The 22,506-nt window shown below is 40.6% G+C and overlaps 2 protein-coding genes across 2 annotated transcripts in view; both read left to right on the top strand.

Annotated features, from left to right (window-relative positions):
- Positions 1–20,653, top strand: part of LOC135504757 (fibroin heavy chain-like) — a 37,562-nt gene extending 16,909 nt beyond the window's left edge. The window contains exons 18-34 of the mRNA XM_064923603.1: positions 265–315; positions 451–501; positions 947–988; positions 1,114–1,155; positions 3,191–3,235; positions 3,332–3,433; positions 3,657–3,713; positions 11,706–11,756; positions 11,862–11,927; positions 12,613–12,678; positions 12,802–12,840; positions 13,964–14,047; positions 18,606–18,635; positions 18,744–18,791; positions 18,908–18,958; positions 19,058–19,125; positions 20,584–20,653. Coding sequence (XP_064779675.1) covers positions 265–315; positions 451–501; positions 947–988; positions 1,114–1,155; positions 3,191–3,235; positions 3,332–3,433; positions 3,657–3,713; positions 11,706–11,756; positions 11,862–11,927; positions 12,613–12,678; positions 12,802–12,840; positions 13,964–14,047; positions 18,606–18,635; positions 18,744–18,791; positions 18,908–18,958; positions 19,058–19,116 — 884 coding nt within the window. The 3' untranslated portion in view covers positions 19,117–19,125; positions 20,584–20,653. The remainder of the gene's footprint in view (positions 1–264; positions 316–450; positions 502–946; positions 989–1,113; positions 1,156–3,190; positions 3,236–3,331; positions 3,434–3,656; positions 3,714–11,705; positions 11,757–11,861; positions 11,928–12,612; positions 12,679–12,801; positions 12,841–13,963; positions 14,048–18,605; positions 18,636–18,743; positions 18,792–18,907; positions 18,959–19,057; positions 19,126–20,583) is intronic.
- A 313-nt stretch (positions 20,654–20,966) lies between these two features.
- The window catches only part of LOC135504758 (basic salivary proline-rich protein 1-like), a 38,173-nt gene continuing 36,633 nt past the window's right edge, over positions 20,967–22,506 (top strand). The window contains exon 1 of the mRNA XM_064923604.1: positions 20,967–20,995. The gene's annotated coding sequence lies outside the window, so the exon portion shown is untranslated. The remainder of the gene's footprint in view (positions 20,996–22,506) is intronic.

The following is a 22,506-nucleotide window of genomic DNA, read 5'->3' as shown; positions in this document are numbered from 1 at the left end:
GCACTCCAGAGTGAATTTACGAACACACCCATAGTACTCCCTCTAACCTACTATACTAACTCACTATAGTAACTCCACATTACAGCTCACCACACAACTAACCCATAAGCCTATAACAGCCCTATTACTACCATTGCTAATACTAACATTACTACTGCAGTAACTACTACTATTTCACAACAATGCAAGCACACAATTTTTTTTTTTTTTTTAGGAAATGTCATTTTCTAGTTGTTTTTGTTGTGACAACTGTGTTATTTATAGGCTATGGTGCTGGAGCTGATTTGCCAAATGGACAAGGTGCCAAACCCAATGGTAAGTCCAACCAAAACAACTCTGTGTTTGTCAATTTATCGTTAGTGTTTTAGCATATTATATCAGTATTATGTTTTCAGAGGTCACGTGACACAACTACCGTTTGGTTTGAGTTAACATTTGTCTGGTTTCTAGGTTATAGTGCTGGAGCTGGTGTACCCAATGGACAAGGAGCTAAACCCAATGGTAATGTAAACCCCTACATTGGTGCTACAATCACAGCTATTAAGTGACATTTCTATTGAGACTGTTCACTATGAGAACTGGTTTTATAAAACTGCATGTAGTCCAGGGATTCTTGAAAGATGGGACAATCACAATAAATAAATACAAATCTTAATATTAACAACATTGCAAATATACTCCATCAGACACCATAAAAGCATTTACAAAAAAAGTGTTTAAAGACCTTGATTGTTTCATTCTAACATTAGATTATTCAAATATGTAATACAAGTCTCCAAACCCAATAGTATGTCCCCCCTAGAATTTTGTTTGCGGAGTTTCCTAAATCTTATGATTTGTTGTTGTTGAACCATGTCATTCAAGGACCCAATTTTGTTTGAAATCTGTCACAATCATCTTTAAGTAAAAAGTTTTGAATTTATTCTTCCTGTGGGGATAACTTCAGGTTATGGTGGTGTACCCAATGGATATGGTCTCAGACCCAGTGGTAAGACTGCAAAGTTACTCAGTTGTATTAATTCCTTTTTTGTTCTATAGTTATGGTCATTTGATATCAAACCAGTTGTAATGACCGTCTAAAAACATAAGCATTTGCCTGTTTCTGATGCCTAGGGTATGGATATCCCAATGGTGGGGCAAAGGCACCCAAACCAGGTAAATATCAACAACACGTCCCAACCAGTGTACGACCTGACTGATTTCAGATAGAAATGCGAGTTATAGACCTGTCATGCTCATTTAATGCAAGTCTGATAAGTGGTAGATCCTTTTTATGAGCGATACTTCTATGCTTCCCTTTCCGGTAAGTTTTTTAAATTTATTTTTACTTTCTGTTTTGTACATCAGCTTCAAACTGCTGAAAATATGATATTTTTGGTTATTGAAAAGATATTTCACAGAGTTTTAGATGGAACAATCTTGAGCCAACCATAAGAAAATATATGCACACATTACTGTAAATCACTTTGGATAAAAGTGTCTGCTTAGTGGCATATAATATAAAATTGTATTATATATTATTATATACACTACTGTTCAAAAGTTTGGGGTTACTTATGCTAACAGAGGCCATTATCAGCCACCATCACTCCTGTGTTAGCTAATCCAAGTTTATCATTTTAAAAGGCTAATTTATCATTAGAAAAGCCTTTTGCAATTATGTTAGCACAGCTGAAAACTGTTGTCCTGATTAAAGAAGCAATAAAACTGGCCACCTTCAGACTAGTTGAGTATCTGGAGCATCAGCATTTGTTGGTTTGATTATAGGCTTAAAATGAACAGAACCAAAGAACTTTCTTCTTAAACTCGTCAGTTTATTCTTGTTCTGAGAAATGAAGGCTATTCCATGCGATAAATTGCCAAGAAACTGAAGATCTTGTACAACGCTGTGTACTACTCCCTTCACAGAACAGCGCAAGCTGGCCCTAAACAGAATAGAAAGAGTGGGAGGCCCCGGTGCACAACTGAGCAAGAGGACACATACATTAGAGTGTCTAGTTTGAGAAACAGACGCCTTACAAGTCCTCAACTGGCAGCTTCATTAAATAGTACCCACAAAACACCAGTCTCAATGTCAATAGTGAAGATGCGACTCAGGGATGCTGGCCTTGAGCCATATCTCAGACTGGCCAATAAAGAAAAGATTAAGATGGGCAAAATAACACAGACATTGGATAGAGGAACTCTGCCTAGAAAGCCAGCATCCCGGAGTCGCCTCTAAACTGTTGACATATTAATGCTATATTAATGCTATATTTGATCTCAAGGTTATGGTGCAGGAGCTGGTGTACCCAAGAGATATGGAGCTAAACCTAATGGTAAATTCCTGCTAAAGTGTTTGAAAGTCCTGAAAAGTGTATCCAATATTTATTTTTTCTACACATAAATACCAAAAAAAAAATATATATTAAAATAATACAGATATATCTAATTTACCTAAGTATTCACACCCCTGAATCAATACTTTGTAGAAGCACCTTTGGCAGCGATTACAGCTGTGAGTCTTTCTGGTTCAGTCTCAGAGCTTTCCACACCCAGATTGTGCAACAATTTAAAAAATTCTTCCAGCTTTGTGAAATTGGTTGTTGATCATTGCTAGATAACCATTTAAGTCTTGCCATAGATTTTCAAGCAGATTTAAGTCAGACTGTAACTCGGCCACTCAGGAACATTCACTGTTTTCTTGATAAGCATTTCCAGTGTCGATTTGTGTTTTAGGTTATTGTCCTGCTGAAAGGTGAATTCATCTCCCAGTGTCTGGTGGAAAGCAGACTGAACCTGGTTTTCCTCTAGGATTTTGCCTGTGCTTAGCTTCATTTTGCTTATTTTTTTATCCTGAAACTGCCCGGTCCTTAACGATTACAAGCATAGCCATAACATGATGCAGCCACCACTATGCTTGAAAATGTAGGGAGTGGTACTCCATAATGTGTTGTAATTAGATTTGCCCCGAATTACAACACATTAGGACAAAAAGTTAATTTTTGTGCAACATTTTTTAATCTGTTTAAAAATCCGGTTGTGTAAAAATGTGTAATAAAGTAAACGGGTGTGAATACTTTCTGAAGGCACTATCTGATCTGTTGAATAGGAAGTGTCGACACTAAAACTACTATGGTGATTTTGCAGTAGGTCGATTAGGAATTTTCAGTAGGTCTCAATCGTAATTGTTTGTTGTTGTTATTTCCAGGTTATGGTGCTGGTGCTGGTGTGTCCAATGGACAAGGAGCTAATGGTGAGTCTACCCTGGAAGTAGATTCCATCCCAGGTAATACATGTCTCTTCTTGATTGTGCTGTGGCAAATTGATATGTTACTGGGATATGTTGTAGGTTATGGAAATGGATCACCTAAAAATACTAAAGGTGTCGGAGCAGGTGCACCCATTGGAGGAACTGAAGCGTCAAATGGAGGAGCTAAAGCACCAAATGGTGGTAAGCATTCACTGTCAAAAGCTGAGATTGTGTACATCTGCGCCCCTATGCACTATGTTTGAACATTTGTATTATTTAAAATAAAACATTTGCTCCCTCTATCCGATGTCTGTCATTTTCCAATGTCTATCAATTGCCACTTTGATCTTAACTTGTAAGCAATGAATATTGTAAATGCGCACTTGATTTGTGAGCCAGTATTTTTAACTCTTGTGGTTCTTAGGGTATGGTGTTCCTTCTGGTGTACCCAATGGACATTTGGCTAAAGTAGTCAATACTGGTAAATGCTCCATGTTGTCTGATTGTGGCCTCAGCTTTTCTGTCTTAACCAGTTTGATGAGTCCATTTTTGTTCTGTATGGTTGAGTTTATCTTGTATGTGGTTTGTCTCAGCATGTCCTACAATATGTGTCTTCTGATCTAATATGGGGGAAACTAGTAGTATGGTGTTTAAAGCATGTTTTCATGTTCTTCTTGCATGTTGTAATTTGTGTCAATCGGTCTGTACTGTACAGCTTGTCTCAGAGTAACTGTACTAAGGTATTATGGTGCATGTGTTTTATTTTATAAGCAATAATTGAGCTGTATTGCATTTCAGACTTCAAGCATGTCTTCCTGTTCTACTTATGCATGTGCTGTATGTCTGTCGTGGTTTGTGTTAATCGGTAAGGCATCCCTTGTTTGTTTTTATCTCCTAAATGATCATGTCAAGATACTGTCATACTGCATGTTTCACTGTTGCACTTTTTCACTGATTAGTTATCTTTTAGTTGGTACAAAGTTACTGTGTTTTGGTTCCCAGGTTACGGCATGCCAAATGGATACAGCATGTCAAATGGTCAGGGTACTAAAGGTGTTGGTGCACCGAATGGAAAGGGCCCCAAAGGTGAAGTTCTTACTCCTGAAGCACTAAGCCTTGCACCAGCACCTGAGCCAGGTCTTGTAGTACCTGAGCCAACAAAGGGTGTAGCTCTAATCTTTCCACAAGGGAAGACATACCCTAAGCCAGCACTTGTTCCACAAGGGAAGCTTTTCACTAAGCCAGTACCTATAGTACCACAGGCAAAGAGTCCAAAGACAGCGCCAGAGCCAGCACCGGTTCCACATGGAAAGACATACTCTAAGCCCGCACTAGAGCCAGCAATGGTTCCACAAGGAAAGACATACGCTAAGCCAGCACCAAAGCTAGCACCTGTCGTTCCACAAGGAAAGCCGTGCCCTAACAAAGCACCAGAGGCAGCACCAGTTCCACAAGGGAAGACATACCCGAAGCCAGCCCCAAAGCCAGCAGCTGTAGTACCACAGGCAAAGAGTCTGAAGCCAGCGCCAGTTCCACAAGGGATGCCGTACCCTGAGCCTGCACCTGTCGTTTCACAAGGGAAGCCGTACCCTGAGCCAGCACCTGTCGTTTCACAATGGAAGCCGTACCCTGAGCCAGCACCTGTCATTTCACAAGGGAAGCCTTACCCTGAGCCAGCACCTGTCGTTTCACAATGGAAGCCGTACCCTGAGCCAGCACCTGTCGTTTCACAATGGAAGCCGTACCCTATGCCAGCACCTGTGGTTCCACAAGGAAAGATGTACCCTAAACTAGCACCAGAACCAGCCTCACAGGCAAAAAGTCCAAAGCCAGTGGCACCAGCCGTGCCTCAAGGAAAGAGTCTCAAAGTACCAGACATGGGTAAAACTCTACTATTCTCTGCATGTCCATGAAGTGGCGTGCCATGTTAATGGCATGCTTCGTATCTAGTTAGAATTTGTATCACACTGGGAAAGGGGTGTAAGAGCATCAGATTTTCTTATAGCATGTGAGTAGCTAGCTATGGAAATAACCTGTATTGAAATGGAATATCCTCACATAAACAGGATAATGGTTTGGGATGTTCAATCCATGGGGGAATATTTTTAAACCAACCTTTACATGGCAATTCTTCCTTCTCGACTTGGAAGGAACCGTTGTCTTCTGAATTCCTATGGCTAGTTGCAGGTGCATTTGGAATTTAGGAAATGCTCTGTTAAATAAAATACATGTTTGTGCCATGAAGTAATTCAACAATGGACAGTGGGGTTCGCAATTAATGACACCCTTGATAAAGATTATCAAAACTTACTATAAAATAAATAATTCAAATACTGAGCGATATTGTATGCAAAAAAATAGGGAAACTATATTATTGTATACTCATACAATTGCTCATTGTGTACTCATACAAAATATAGGGGCACCCCCTGACACCCCTGTTTTCAATAACTTTCAATACCACACCTTGCAAGGATAACGACACTGAGACTTTTTCTAAAATGTTTTATGGTTTAGAGAACACATTGGGAGGGATCTTAGACCATTCCTCCATACAGAGTCCTTCCAGATCCTTGATATCCTTCGCCTGCGCTTATGAACTACACTCTTCAATTCAAACCACAGGATTTCAATGGATTTCAAGTCTGGAGACTGAGATGGCCATTGCAAAATGTAGATTTTGTGGCCAATTAACCATTTCTTTGTTGATTTTGATGTGTGCTTGGGGATGTTGTCTTGCTGGAAGACCCACTTGCAGCCACGTTTCAGTCTCCTGGCAGAGGCAACCAGGTTTTTGGTTGAAATATCCTGGTACTGGGTAAAGTTCATAATGCCATTGACCTTAACAAGGACCCCAGGATCAGTGGAAGCAAAATAGCCCCATAACATCAAAGATCCACCACCATATTTTACAGTAGGTACAGTGGTTCTTCCTTTAAAAGTTTTGAGCTTATGCCGTTACCATTTGTGGTAGATGGTGACAGATTGTGGTAAATTTTGTCATTCTGGCACCAATGGCTGACACTTAAATAACATGCCATAGAATTCTGCGGCACCCCGCAAGCTGTGCTGCAGTATGCCGCAACTTTTAAAGGAAGAACCACAATGTACTTATTTTCTGCTCATGTATTCTAATTTAGACGCCAAACCCACCACTGGTGTGCGTGGCCAAAGAGCTCTATTTTCATGTCATCTGACCAAAGCCCCAGTTCCAATCCATGTATGGTGGTGGATCTTTGATGTTGTTGGGCTATTTTGCTTCCAAGTGGCTCTTGCAGCAAGACAACCCCAAGCACACATCAAAATCCACAAATAAATGGTTAATTGGCCATAAAAATCAACATTTGGCAATGGCCATCTCGGTCTCCAGACTTAAAACCCATTGAATTGAAGAGGGCAGTCCATAAGCGCAGATGAAATATATCAAGGATATGGAAGGATTCTGTATGGTGAAATGGCCTAAGAACCTCCCTAATGTGTTGTCCAAGTCATGAAACGTTCTAGAAAAAGGCTCCATGCCATCATCCTCGCAGTTGAGCTATTGAGAACAGCGGTGTCAATCATTTTTACCTCTCCCTTTTCTCTGAGCAATTGTATTAGTATACAATATAGGTTAGTATTTTAATGTGTTATTTTATTCAGTCATTTTTTTGCTAATCTTTAATCAAGAGTTTCAATCATTTCAGACCCCACTGTGAATGTATGCCACCGTCTTTTCGGAAGCACAAATGTGCCTTCCAAGTCGAGAATTAAGGAAGTATCGCCAAGTTCAGGTTGGTTGAAAAATGATCTCCCTTGGAATAAACATCCCAAACCATAACGGCTGGTCATGGGAGGATAATCCATTGCGTTACTGGTCATTTCCATAGCTAGTGAGTAGCTTCACCACTCAAATCTGGTATACTGTAAGTAGCATCATATATGGGTGAAAAAAAGCTGACACATTGTAGATTCCCAAATATAATCTTCTATCAGGAAAGGTCTAGCCAGTGATAATTCTCTGTACTAGGGACTAGATATCTATGGTCCTTCTCCTTTTAGAAAGCACTGACTGGTCAGCAATATCCTGTGGACAGGTACCCCGGCAACAGTCAAGCCCTCTGGTCTGAAGTTTTTTTTACACCCCTTTCCCGTGATCGGATAATAGTCTACTACTATGGTACTCATGTTTTAATGCGCTCTTAACGTGCTGTGTCATACTACATGTATGGTCAATCTGCATCACTTGTTTCTAATTTGCTATAGTCTAGAAATTGGCACTGTTTGAACATGTCAGTCTATATTGAGTTATTTAAGTAACATTCAACGGATTACTGTATTCACCTTTCTTATTCTAGGATCTGCTGTTTTTCTTATGAAATGTCATTTCAAATGTCCCCCCCCCCCCCTGTTTACAGTGGCTTCAGAAGGTATTCTTAACCCTGGACTTATTTCACATTTTGTTATGTTACAGTCTGAATTAACTACACCATCATGAAAACATGGCTTGAGAAATGTTTGCACATTTATTGAAAATCAATACAGAATTATCTCATTTACTTAAGTATTCACACCCCTGAGTTAAAAGTTGCGGCATACTGCAGCACAGCTTGTGGGGAGCCGCATGTTAGAAACCACGTTGGCAGCGATTAGAACTGAGTTTTTATGAGTATGTCTTTATTAAGAGCTTTGCACAATATTTGCACCTTATTATTTTTATTCTTCAAGCTCTGTCAAGTTGGTTGTTGATCATTGCTACACAGCCATTTAACTTGCCATAGATTTTCAAGCAGATGTAAGTCAGACTGTAATTCGGCCATTCAGGAACATTCACTGTCTTCTTGATTAGCAATTCCAGTGTAGATTTGGCCTTGTGTTTTACGTTATTGTCCTGCTGAAAGGTGAATTAATCTCCCAGCGTCTGGTGGAAAGCAGACTGAACCTGGTTTTCCTCTAGGATTTTGCCTGTGCTTAGCTTCATTCGGCTTCTTTTTTTTATCCTGAAACTGCCCAGTCCTGCCCAGAACTGCCCAGAACAGTTAAAACTGGAGCAGCAGCACGGCCAGGTGGACTGGGGACAACAAGGAGTCATCATGCCAGGTAGTCCTGAGGCATGGTCCTAGGGCTTAGGTCCTGAAAGAAAGTGATAGAGAATTAGAGGGAGCATACTTAAATTCACACAGAACACCGGATAAGACACAAGAAATACTCCAGATATAACAGACTGACCCTAGCCCCCCGACACAAACTATTGCAGCATAAATACTGGAGGCTGAGACAGGAGAGGTCGGGAGACACAGTGGCCCCGTCCAACAATACCCCCGGGCAGGGCCAAACAGGCAGGATATAACCCCACCCACTTTGCCAAAGCACAGCCCCCACACCACTAGATATCTTCAACCACCAACTTACCATCCTGACTCAAGGCCGAGTATAGGCCACGAAGATCTCCCCCACGGCACAAACCCAAGGGGGGGCGCCAACCTGGACAGGAAGATCATGTCAGTGACTCAACCCACTCAAGTGACGCACCCCTCCTAGGGCCGGCATGGAAGAGCACCAGCAAGCCAGTGACTCATCCCCTGTAATAGGGTTAGAGGCAGAGAATCCCAGTTGAGAGAGGGGAACTGGCCAGGCAGAGACATCAAGGGCGGTTCGTTGCTCCAGTGCCTTTCCGTTCACCTTCACACTCCTGGGCCAGACTACATTCAATCATAGGACCTACTGAAGAGATGAATCTTCAATAAAGACTTAAAGGTCGAGACCGAGTCTGCATCTCTCACATGGATAGGCAAACCATTCCATAAAAATGGAGCTCTATAGGAAAAAGCCCTGCCTCCAGCTGTTTGCTTAGAAATTCTAGGGACAGTAAGGAGGCCTGCGTCTTGTGACTGCAGCATACGGTCACAAGGTATGTACGGCAGGACCAAACCGGAAAGATAGGTAGGAGCAAGCCCATATAATGCTTTATAGGTTGGCATTAAAAGCTTGAAATCAACCCTAGCCTTAACATGATGCCAGTGTAGAGAGACTAGCACTGGATTAATGTGATCAAATGTTCTGGTTCCAGTCAAGAATCTAGCAGCTTTGTTTTGCACTAACTGAAGTGTATTTAGTGCTTTATCCAGGTAGCCGGAAAGTAGAGCATTGTAGTAGTCTAATCTAGAAGTGACAAAAGCATGGATCAATTTTTCTGCCACATTTTTGGACAAAGTACCTGATTTTTGCAATGTTACATAGATGGAAACAAGCTAACAATAATTATATGTATGGGGTACAGAGATGAGGTAGTCATTCAAAAATGATGTTAAACAGTATTATAGTGCACAGTGTGAATCCATGCAACTTATTATGGGTCTTATTAAGCACATGTTTACTCCTGAATTAATTTAGGCTTGCCATAACAAAGGGGTTGAATACTTACTGACTCAAGACATTTCAGTTTCACATTTTTTATAATTTAATATTTTGAAAAATGTCCCACTTTGAGATTATTGGGTATTGTGTGTAGGCCATTGACAAACAAATATCAATTTAATATATTTTAAATTCAGGCTGTAACAAAACAAAATGTATGTCTAAATCTGTTTACATGTTTTTTTTTTTACAGTGTTTAACAGTCTGCTTTAGTTTGTGGTGTTTGCTGTAGTTTAGACAATGAAGGCTTTGACAGTGCCTGTATTTACACATTTTGGGCTGAATCCTAACTTGAGATCCATGCAACCAAGTCAGATCTTCGCATAGATCATGCATTGAAATTATATCAATGAGAAATGTATAAAAAGTTTCAAGATAGGGGTATGGATTTCATGTTGGGTTTCCACCCTGTGTGTTTTCAGTGTTTACAATGCACAATTTGTTTGCACACCATGGTTGTTGTTCGCTATGGGACTATCTGTCATAGTTTGTGTCCACCAAAATGAAAAATCAGCCGTGGAACATGGGGTGCTGGAATCTAAAGTTGGGAGTCCACCTGGTAAACTAACACTTGATATTGTTTGTGTCTTTGGATGTGTAAGTGCTGTCATATAAACACAGTGTATGTTTGTCACACTGGCCCTTGCATATGTCTACACCTGTCCCGCACCTGTGCGATGTGTAGTGCATGTGTATGTACATGTCAAGTCCTCTGTTTTGTCTTGTCAACAAGTTCATCACATGTTGCTGGCATCCATATGGTATCATTTATGGCACTGTCAGGTCTGTTTGAGTGTGCCACATTATTTATTTTGAATTGTTTTAGTGTGTTGGTTGTCATATTAATTTTATGTTTTTGTTGCATGCTTTCTTGTGGTGTTGGCCTGTTGCCAAATAATTTAAGAAAATGTAGGTTTATTGATGTCATGATGTTTTTTTCTTATTGCACTTCTCATGTGTTGGTCTGTTGGAACTTCCACTGGCGCACTGCTCCATCCAATGTTATTGGACATGAATAACCTGAATGATACCATATAGATTGTAGGTTCAAGTATTTGTTTGATGTTGAGTGTGAAGCCTGTGGTCTGTCTATGAAGTCATTGGTTGTTACAAGACATCTTTTTGTGTTGCCCTAGTTTGAGATCAGTTTCAATCAACGTTTTAAGTATGATGACTGGATTACTGGCAGTTATTTGTCTTGATAAGTCTGTGGTGTAGCCTGACATTTCTCTGCGAGTAAGTTGAGGGATGTACGTTGAGGTCGGCCTTGCCAGTCTTCTTTTATTGATACCGTTGTGACCCCTAGTAGATGGTGAAGGAGCTGGGAACCCCAATGGCAATGGGCAGGGAGCTAAACCAGCCAAACCTGGTAAACATCAGTTACTAGTAAAATATACAGAATAAATACACCCATAGATAAATAAAAAGTATAACTAATGTAGAAATATTTTGCTACCCCAGCACCACATTTGTATTGTGCTATTAGTATAATTCTTGTTAGGTTTTGTCATTTTATTCATTTGTTTACTTGAATACATGGCATTCTATTTATATTGCATTTTTCTGACATGGGTATTCTAGACTGTGGACCATTAGGAGTGCCAAATGGACAATGCGTGAAAATACCCAGTAATGGTAAACCAAGAGTACTATGTGATATTCACATGTGATCTGAATGGCATTTATTTAACAATGTGCCATAATCACCTCAACCTAAATGGTTTAAAGTGCATGCTGTTTTTGCCTATTTGTGCAGTTAATGTTTTTGCATGGATATTGTTTGTCCTGGCATGGTAACAACTGCTGGAATGTCTTTGCTATTGTACGGTGAATGTTGAGTCTCACTCTGAGTGCATGACCTTTGACTCATGCTGCTTGTGACCCCTCTTCCCTAGATTGTTCACGTTGAGCACCTGCGATATGTCCCACTTGGTTGACCTGTGCTGGTGGAGGAATTGTTCATTTATAGTGCTGAACCTAACTTGAACACAATAATAACATATGACATGTATAGGAGTTACACAGTTGTAGAACAGCTAACTCGTACCTGATTTCACTTCACACCATGTTATTTAAGGTTATGGTCCAGGAGCTGGTGTCCCCATTGGCTTGGGTGCTAAACCCAATGGTAAATCTGCCCTAATATCATACATTCTTGCCTAATATCATACATTCTTGTGCATGCCATCAATGAGGTCTTCCACACACTCAGCTTTCTGTGTATGATGATTAGGTTACGGAGGAGGAACTGGTGTAAACGGAGGTGGTGCCCCCAATGGCTATGGTGCGAAACCCAATGGTAAATTGTTACTGGCTAATTGAAGCAGTCATAGTAGCTATTTATTATAGATGATTTAAAGATGAATGTTACCACATAGGCCCACAGCATAACAGTCACTCTATTCAACTCCTTCCCTTTTTCCAAATGTTGTTACATTACAGCCTTATTCTAAAACGGATTAAATAGTTTTCCTCATCAAGCTACACACAATATGTCCAAGTGTGTGTGTGTGTAATGTATTTATTTCTAACCCACTTATCGACTGTGTGCAATGCACTCAGTGGCTCTGTTTTGGAAATGCCTTTACGGATTGTCTTTTTAGAGGCTTCATTTCAAGTAAATCTGTGTGCCCTGACCGAAAAAATGCATTTTACTAGTGTCATTGGCCACAATTAATCTCCATATGCATCTCCGATTTTGCTCAATTTCATGTAAATGCTTGTCCAGGGTTCAAGCACCATTTTCTATTGCACTCAGTAACTAAGTTCTGCTGTTTCAGATATTAAGTAAAATATATTCAGACTTTGTGATATATTTGTTATAGGATATGGTGTTGGGGTATGTCCAAATGGAGGGGGAGCTAAAGCACCCAAACCAGATAAACGCCTTGTTTTTAAATAAGTTATGAGCCTTGCAACCTTTCTAACACCTGGCAGTGTTTTCTCTCTATAGTGTGTCGTAAATGTTGTCTTGTGATCCATAGGTGATGGTGCTGTTGCAGGAGGCTATAATCCTGTTGCTGCTGGCTATGGATATGGACCTGGAGCAGGTAATGCCAATACTAACTACAATGAGTGTGAACCATTTCCATTTTTGTACTGAAGAAAACATGTTCAATATAGGCTATTAAAATTTCCTAATATAAATTCCTTGATGGATTGTCTTTGTGCAGGTGAAAATCCTTTCGCAGGGAAACCCAAACAACATAGTGGTGAGTACCCAGCTAGCACACAACATTCTAAGAGAGCATGCCCAAGCGAAAAACAATTAATTGTATTATATTACAAGTATACTTAAATATACAAAACATTAAAATAATATACTTCAAATATGAGATGTACTTCTAGTATATCTTATGTATACTATACATATAATATAATTACACATCAACACACTTTAAAGTTTACTTTAAATTCATTGTCTTTTCTGTTTTTGTATACTATAAATATACAATTATCCACCTTCAAAACACTTATTGAAAGTGTACTTCAAATTCATTGTTTTTCAGTCTTAAAGTATACTATATGTTCCCTATCATTAAACGTACACTCATTAAAACTGTACTAAAATTTCAAACGCTTTAAATTGTAATTTAGTACATCGATTCTAAATACACTTGGAGTTGAAGCATAGATTTATTTTTAAAGGAAACTCTGCTTGTGAGTGATCAAGTACACAGTGCCTTGCAAAAGTGTTCATAATCCTTGTATTTCTTCACATTTTTTGTGTGTTACAAAGTGGGATTAAAATTGATTTGTCATTTGTTGTCAACAATGAACTCAAAATACTCATGTCAAAGTGGAAGGGAAAAAAAGTTTGATTAATAAAAATGTGATAAGTAGAGTCGTTGCATAAGTATTCAGACCCTTTGTTTAAGCAAGCCTAAATTATGCTGAACAAAAATATAACATGCAACCATTTCAAAGATTTTGCTGAGTTACAGTTCATATAAAGAAATCAGTCAACTGAAATCAATTCATTAGGCCCTAATCTCTGGATTTCACATGACTGGGAACAAAGATATGCATCTGTTGGTCACAGATAAATTGCAACAAAAAGGTAGGGGTGTGGATCAGAAAACCAGTCAGTATCTGGTGTGACCACCATTTGCTTCATGCAGCGCAACACTTCTCCTTCACAGAGTTGATCAGGATGATGGTTGTGGCCTGTGGAATGTTGTCCCACTCCTCGCTGCCAAAGGTGTTTCTAGCATGTATTGTCTCAAGGAGCTGAATACTTTCATTTTACCAAATTGTTCAGAGAACTTTAAGAAACATAATTTCATACAAGTTCTCATATTGTTCTATTTAAAAAAAATGGTTTTACTATTGTAGGTTATGGTCAAGGTGTCTACCATGGAGCTGGTTATGGATATGGCGCAGCTGCAAATGGAAATGGCTACGGTGCACCTGTAATTGGTAAGTTTAGCATCACACATTGTGTGACCAAACAAAGATATACACACATGCAAGAGGCATATCTCATCGGATACAAATCAAAGATTTAATATATTTCAGAATTTTCTATGATTTTTTGGAACGCCACCAGGCTACCTTTTTCACATAATCGAGAACTAAGAAAGTATTGCCAAGAAGAGGTTCGTTGAAAAATCTATAGTGGCGGTTTATATGGGGCTTTCCTGTAATGGACACCAAAAATCTTTGCTTATATCACATTATCTGGCCTACAATCTGTAGCTACATAAATGCTACCTCGTTAGAGCACAAGATGTTGAACAGACGTCTTGTGCTCAGTCAGATTGTTCAAAATCACGCTATTTGGTCTATCTTGTATCTGTACCAATTCAAGTTATTTGAGTAGTCTATGCTGATGGAGAGTTGCCTGTTTTAGACTCACTGGCTAGGACTGCTGCACCTACATGTGAGAAGCCTGGTTTCTAAAATGGTCTTTCTTAACATATGGACCTTTCAGGCAAACCAGGACACTGTTTTAGCCATGTCTTTTTTATAATAACAGTTTCAGACTCTGTAACTTGAGGAATACAACATTTACAGATCTGATTGAAAAAGGAAGAGGTGAAGGTATTCATTTCCACCTCTGTCCCTAGTCAGTTTGAATGCCAAGCCCTAAACGTATGCTCAGGAAATGGCACCCGATTTACGGTGGAAGGGGTATGCCCTCATTTGCTTTATTACTCCAGTGCTTTTAAAGGGCTAGTTCACCCAAATTACAAATATGTTGGTTTCCTTACCCTGTAAGTAGTCTATGAACAAGGTATGGCAGCAGTTCTTGCCTTGATCTTGTGTATCTGGCCACTATTTCTAGAATTTGTGGCACAAATGCAAGTCAATGGTACCGATATTATAATTTTTCATTATTACAGCTGTCATAGCTTGACCTCCTGGGTGAGGATCAAAGAGACCCCCCTCTCTCCCACCGGAAAGTCGTAAACTTCCTCTCTTGTGCACTGCAATATGGAGAAGTCAAAAATCCCACAGAGAGACTCTGCCCCAAAACTTTATGGAGATTTCACAATGTATATGTCAGAGTTACATCTAAATGTTGTAAAACTTATATAATTAAATATGAAACTATTTGTAAAAACATATCAATGTGATTTTAACTTTCTAAATGAGATTGTATTTGATATAAAGTTTTATCAAGTCATGAACCATGCCCAGATGAGAACAGACATTGTGCCAGCGTGATGGAACGCCCCCTTTGACCAGAGCGCTTTTTAAAGTACTCGTAACAACATTTTACATTAGACCAAGCAGACGGACAGTGTAAGCCTAATGTCACGAATGGTTAAACTCTACTAGACCAGACAGTGTGGAGCGGTGGCTATACGGCTGACAAATAGTTTAAAACTACTAGACCAGTATACAGTACGTGCAGCGTGAGCTGAATACGTGACAAATGGTCTAAAAATCAAGACCCTCTGAAACTACATAGAGAAGACTAGACATACACCGCCTGCAGCTTTGCATGTAAAGTAGTCTAGAACTTTGACCATAGGCACGAGGAAGATCTTATCAAACGATCATTGGAACGTCTGATGTATCCATTCTAACGGACACTTCCAGAACAAAGAGAGTTACTACTACAACTACTAAGGACATTGTGATCTCTGGTGGACCACCAGAGACTTACACAACCAGAGACTTTCTGTTGAACTATTCATCACAGATGAAATCGGGCAATTTCAACAGAGAGAGACAAAGACATACAAGCGAAATATTTACATTGCATTGCATTTCTAAATCCAAATGAGAGGTTGTTAGGGTGCTAAATATCCATATTTACAATGAGCGTATTATTCAACTGTATGTACGATAGTTGAATAACTTTGTCTCTCCTTCTCCTGCTATTTCTTTCCCCACCCCTTTCATTGTGTAACCAGCTGTCATATCGAGTTAGTCCACTAGGGACTTTTGATTGTTAGTAATCAATGTGTAATCTATCCGGTGTGTGTTTGTAATTGTGTGATTATTTGGTAGTTAGTAAATAAATGATTTAGCCAATTTGTGCATCACTGAGTCATGTTGACTAGGGTTTATGCAGATTTATAGAATATTAGGACGTTCAGAATGAGACTGATATGAGGTAATAATAATTCATGCATGACTAATATGATAACGATATATTCTGATATTCTTGAGTTAATTCGGTAAAGGGTAATTTATTACATTTTTTTTGTGGTGCCCATGATTGCTTTGAGTTAATTGTTATGTGATTAATTTAATTGATTTGATAAGATGACAGTCATTGCATTAATGATAGTCACGACACAGCACATTCGCAAAGTATTCAGACCCCTTCCCTTTTTCCACATTTTGTTACGTTACAACCGTATTCTAAAATTGATTAAATAAATAAAAAATCCTCAATCTACACAAAATACCCCATAATGACAAAGTGAAAACAGTTTTTTGGGGGGGCCAAATGTATTAAAAACAAAAAAACAGTTCATTTATTTACATAAGTATTCAGACCCTGCTATGAGACTTGAAATTGAGCTCAGGTGCATCCGTTGATCATCCTTGAGATGTTTCTACAACTTGATTGTAGTCCACCTGTGGTAAATTAAATTGATTGGACATGCTTTTGAAAGGTCTATGTAAGGTCCAACAGTTGACAGTGCATGTAGAGCAAATACCAAGCCATGAGATTGGCGGAATTGTCCGTAGAGCTCCGAAACAGGATTGTGTTGAAGCACAGATCTGAGGAAGGGTACCAAAAATGTCTGGAGCATTGAAGGTCCCCAAGAACACAGTGGTTTCATCATTCTTAAAATGGAAGAAGTTTGGAACCACCAAGACTCTTCCTAGAGCTGTCCGCCTGGCCAAACTGAAGCTTGGCCCTGGTGATGCACTGGGCTGTACGCACTACCCCCTGTGTGTCTTGCGGTCAGAGGCCGAGCAGTTGCCATACCAGGCAGTGATGCAACCTGTCAGGATGCTCTCGATGGTGCAGCTGTACAGCCTTTTGAGGTTCTGAGGACCCATGCCAAATTTCTTCAGTCTGAGCTTGTTGTCACTGCAGGCAATCTCAACGCTGTGCATTACAGGGAAGACATCCTCCTCATGCGGTACCCTTCCTGCAGGCTCATCCTGGGAGAATAGGTTTTGTCGTGCCCTCTTCATGACTGTCTTGGTGTGCTTGGACCATGTTTGTTTGTTGGTGATGTGTACGCCAATGGACTTGAAGCTCTCAACCTGCTCCACTACAGCCCTGTCGATGAGAATGGGGGTGTGCTCGGTCCTCCTTTACTTGTAGTCCACAATCATCTCCTTTGTCTTGATCACGTTGAGGGAGAGGTTGTTGTCCTTGCACCACACTGTCAGGTCTCTCTTCTGACCTTCTCCCTATTGGTTGTCTCGTCGTTGATCAGGCCTACCACTGTTGTGTTTTCGGAAAACTTATTGATGGTGTTGGAGTCTTGCCTGGCCGTGCAGTCATGAGTGAATAGGGAGTACAGTTGGGGACTGAGCACGCACCCGAGGGGCCCCTGTGTTGAGGATCAGCATGGCGGATGTGTTGTTACCTACCATTATCACCTAGGCTCGTGTCACTGGGAAGCTCATCTGTGCTTCCCTCTGTAGTCTGTAATAGTTTGCAAGCCCTGCCACATCCGACGAGCATCGGAGCCGGTGTCGTACGATTCGATCTTAGTCCTGTATTGACACTTTGCCTGTTTTATGGTTTGTCGGAGTGCATAGCAGGATTTCTTCGAGTCCCACTCCTTGAAAGCGTAAGCCGTACTGTTTAGCTCAGTGCAGATGTTGCCTGTAATCCATGGCTTCTGGTTGGGGTATGTACGTACAGTCACTGTGGGGACGATGTCATCGACGCAATTATTGATGAAGCCAGTGACTTATTTGGTGTACTCCTCAATGCCATCAGAATAATCCTTGAACATATTCTAGTCTGTGCTAGCAAAACAGTCCTGTAGTTTAGCATCTGCTTCATCTGATCACTTTTTTATTGACCGAGTCGCTGGTGCTTCCTGTTTAATTTTTTGCTATACCCCATAATGACAAAGCAAAAACGGGTGTTAACTTTTGTCCTCGGAAAGTATTCCATCTTCTAAACATTTTTTTTATACACCATCAATCTACACACAATACCCCATAATGACAAAGCAAAGGTTAAATCTGTTTTTGCTTTGTCATTATGGGGTATTGTGTTTAGGATTGATGAGGTGTATTTAAAAAAAAAAGTTTTATCATAAGGCTGTAACGTAACAAAATGTGTAGACAAGTCAAGGGGTCTGAATACTTTCTGAAGGCACTGTATGTGCTAGAATTAACTATAATGTGTAATGACCTGTGATCCTTTAGATATTCAGAGAAAAATTTGGATGTATTATAGTACTGGATTTGACAATTCATTCATTTTTTTTTTACAGTAGAACATTTTGATTTGACTAAAAACCAGTATATTGAGTCCAAGAGTGAGTGCACTAGTTTTCACAATAACAGTGAATGTCAAACGTTTCATCTTTTTATCAAGGTGTGCCTGCTGGTATGGAGGGAAAATCAGGTATGTAGGCTACTATATGTCATAGATAAATACAACATCAGTCCTAGCCTCCCACCATGTCGAGCAATCAATCCATGCCAACGAATGAATCCATACATCCTAATGCAGGTGGGGTTGGTGCAGGACTTGGAGAGCCTGCAAATGGTGGCAAATATGGTGAGAATGGCCCCCTCAAATTTTAACAAATTAGTGCATGACAACACTGAATGGATCAGAATAATATTTTAAAACAAAATCAGAACTGCCTGCATTCTCCTCATTTTCTTTAACAGGTGTTTCCGGACCTTATGGCGGAGCTCCAATCATTCCTGCTGGACTGGATGGTAAGATTACACCCATATCTACACACAGTGCTTATCTCATGTAGTGTGGGTGTACACTCGTATACACAGTAGCTGAAATGCGTCTCTCCTCCTTGACAGGAACAAGTCAGTTTGAACCTCAACCCGCTGGCCTACGCCTGATGGGAAATCAGGTGTAATATATGGTGGTGAGTTGGTTGTACACAAACACCTTTTCTAAATAATATGTCAACTCAGCAAAAAAAGAAACGTCCCTTTTTCAGGACCCTGTCTTTCATAGCTAATTCGTGTAAAAATCCAAATAACTTCACAGATCTTCATTGTAAAGGGTTTAAACACTGTTTCCCATGCTTGTTCAATGAACCATAAACAATTAATGAACATGCTCCTGTGGAACGGTCTTTAAGACCCGCAGCTAACAGACGGTAGGCAATTAAGGTCAGTTATGAAAACTTAAGACACTAAAGAGGCCTTTCTACTGACTCTGAAAAACACCAAAAGAAAGATGTCCAGGTCCCTGCTCATCTGCGTGAATGTCCCTTAGGCATGCTGCAAGGAGGCATGAGGACTGCAGATGTGGCCAGGGCAATAAATTGCAATGTCCGTGCTGTGAGACACCTAAGACAGCGCTACAGGGAGACCGGACGGACAGCTGATTGTCCTCTCAGTGGCAGACCACGTGTAATAACACCTGCACAGGATCGGTACATCCGAAGATCACACCTGAGGGACAGGTACAGGTTGGCAACAACAACTGTCATCACTGGCCACAACGTCGCCTATGGGCACAAACCCACCGTTGGTGGACCAGACAGGACTGGCAAAAAGTGCTCTTCACTGACGAGTTGCGGTTTTGTCTCACCGGGGGTGATGGTCGGATTTGTGTTTATCTTCGAAGGAATGACCGTTACACCGAGGCCTGTACTCTGGAGCGGGACAGAGTTGGAGGGTCCGTCATGGTCTGGGGCGGTGTGTCACAGCATCACCGGACTGAGCTTGTTGACATTGAAGGCAATCTAAATGCTGTGCATTACAGGGAAGACATCCTCCTCCCTCATATGGTACCCTTCCTGCAGGCTCATCCTGACATGACCCTCCAGCATGACAATGCCACCAGCCCTACTGCTCGTTCTGTGCGTGATTTCCTGCAAGACAGGAATTTCAGTGTTCTGCCATGGCCAGCAAAGTGCCCGGATCTCCATTCCATTGAGCACGCCTGGGACCTGTTGGATTGGAGGGTGAGGGCTAGGGCCATTAACACCAGAAATGTCCGGAAACTTGCAGGTGCCTTGGTGGAAGAGTGGGGTAACATCTCACAGCAAGAACTGGCAAATATGGTGCAATCCATGAGGAGGAGATGCACTGCAGTACTTAATGCAGCTGGTGGTCAGTTACTGTCTGTTACTTTTGATTTTGACCCCCCCCCCTTCCTCCCTTCCTCAGGAACATGTTATTCCATTTCTGTTAGACACGTCTGTGGAATTTGTTCAGTTTATGTCTCAGTTGTTGAATCTTGTTCATAGAAATATTTACACATGTTAGGTTTGCTGAAAATAAACGCAGTTGACAGTGCGAGGATGTCTCTTTTTTTATTGAGTTTGTGTAAAATTTAAATGGAGTTTACCCTTTTTCTCTGTCGGTCACAGGATTGGGTGGGCCATATGGTGGTCAGCCCCTCGGAATGGGCCCAGAGGCAACATCTCAGACCAAATATGGTGAGTGAGTTGCTTGTGGTGGGGCTCAGGGTTGCATTTCTCCAACGATACATATTTACAGGAAAATAACGAGAAACGGGAAGATCAGGGTATAACTGATGCTGCCTTGCTTTGTGGACCTTTTTCTCATCAAGCTTTAGAAATTCGCAATTGTCCACATAATGTGGAAATTTGTCTTTGGCTTCGCATTAACATCACAGCAGAGTGACTCATAATGAACAGTAGTCCACTCCCGCTCTTGCTTCTTGCCCTAATACGTTATCTTGCTCTGACTCAGGCATTGGGGGGTTGCCATTTGGTGGTCAACCCCTCGGGTTGGGGACTGATGGTGCAGGCAAGTATGGTATGTGTATGGTATATGTACGCCTGCTGCATCTACGGGTAACAGCCAAAATAATGTAAACACTTGAGGATTTGTATTTATTAAGGATCCCCATTAGCTGCTTCCAAGGCATCAGCTACTCTTCCTGGGCTTCATCACCATTAAGGCAGTTATATAACATTTTAAATATTACATTACATTTCATAACTTTTCACAACACATTGTGTTCACTCAGGCCCCTACTCGACTATCACATACAGGTATCTACAATACAAATTCCATGTGTATGAGTGAGTGTCTTGTGTGCGTGTGTGTCTCTTCACAGTCCCCACTGTTCCATAAGGTGTATTTTTATCTTTAAAAAAACATCTGATTCTACTGCTTGCATAATTTACCTGATGTGGAATTCATATTCAGTTCCAACTGACGTATTCAGTTCCATGTGGCCATGGCTCTATGTACTACTGGGCACCTCCCATAGTCTGTTCTTGACTTGGGTATTGTGAAGAGACCTTTGGTGACATGTCTCGTGGGGTACACATGGGTGTCTGAGCTGTGTGCTAGTAGTTTAAACAGACACCTCAGTGCATTCAGCTTGTCAACACTTCTTACAAAAACAAGTAGTGATCAAGTCAATCTCTCCTCCACTTTGAGCCAGGAGAGATTGACATGCATATTATTGTTAGCTCTCTGTGTACATCCAAGGGCCAGCCGTGCTGCCCTTTTCTGAGACAATTGCAATTTTCTGAGGTCCCTCTTTGGGGCACCTGACCACACGACTGTACAGTAGTTCAGGTGCGACAAAACTAGGCCTGTAGGACCTGCCTTGTTGATAGTGTTGTTATTAAGAAGGTAGAGCAGCGCTTTATTATGGACTGACTTCTCCCCATTTTAGCTGCTGTTGTATCAACATGTTTTAACCATGACAGTTTACAATCCAGGGTTACTCCAAGCAGTTTAGTCACGTCCACTCAATTTTTCACATGATTTCTTACAAGATTTAGTTGAGGTTTAGGATTTAGTGAATGATTTCCCAAATAGAATGCTTTTAGTTTTTGAAATATTTAGGACTAACTTATTCCTTGCCACCAATTCTGAAACTGACTGCAGCTCTTTGTTAAGTGTTGCAGTAATTTCACTCGCTGTAGTCACTGACATGTATAGTGTTGAGTCATTTGCATACATACACACTGGCTTTACTCAAAGCCAATGGCATGTCATTAGTAACGATTGAAAAAAATAAGGGGCCTAGACAGCTGCCCCGGGGAATTCCTGATTCTACCTGGATTATGTTGGAGGGGCTTCCATTTTAGTGATAATGCCTGAGAAGCCAGTGTTCAGAGGATATATTGGCATGGGTGTTGTTAGCAGCAAACCATGCCAAGATATACTCAAAACACCGGCTTCGAGGGTATTATCACTTTCATACAACGGGTTACCAACACATTCAAATAATGATTGACATTTTCATTAACGTTATTTTGATACATTCATTCATACTATTTCATCCTTCCACAAGATATAGTCCCAAC

The sequence above is a fragment of the Oncorhynchus masou genome, chromosome 18 (assembly GCF_036934945.1).
Source record: "Oncorhynchus masou masou isolate Uvic2021 chromosome 18, UVic_Omas_1.1, whole genome shotgun sequence".
NCBI lineage: Eukaryota > Metazoa > Chordata > Actinopteri > Salmoniformes > Salmonidae > Oncorhynchus > Oncorhynchus masou.
The sequence above is the reverse complement of the archived record's forward strand: the minus strand, read 5'-3'. Positions and strand labels throughout refer to the sequence as shown.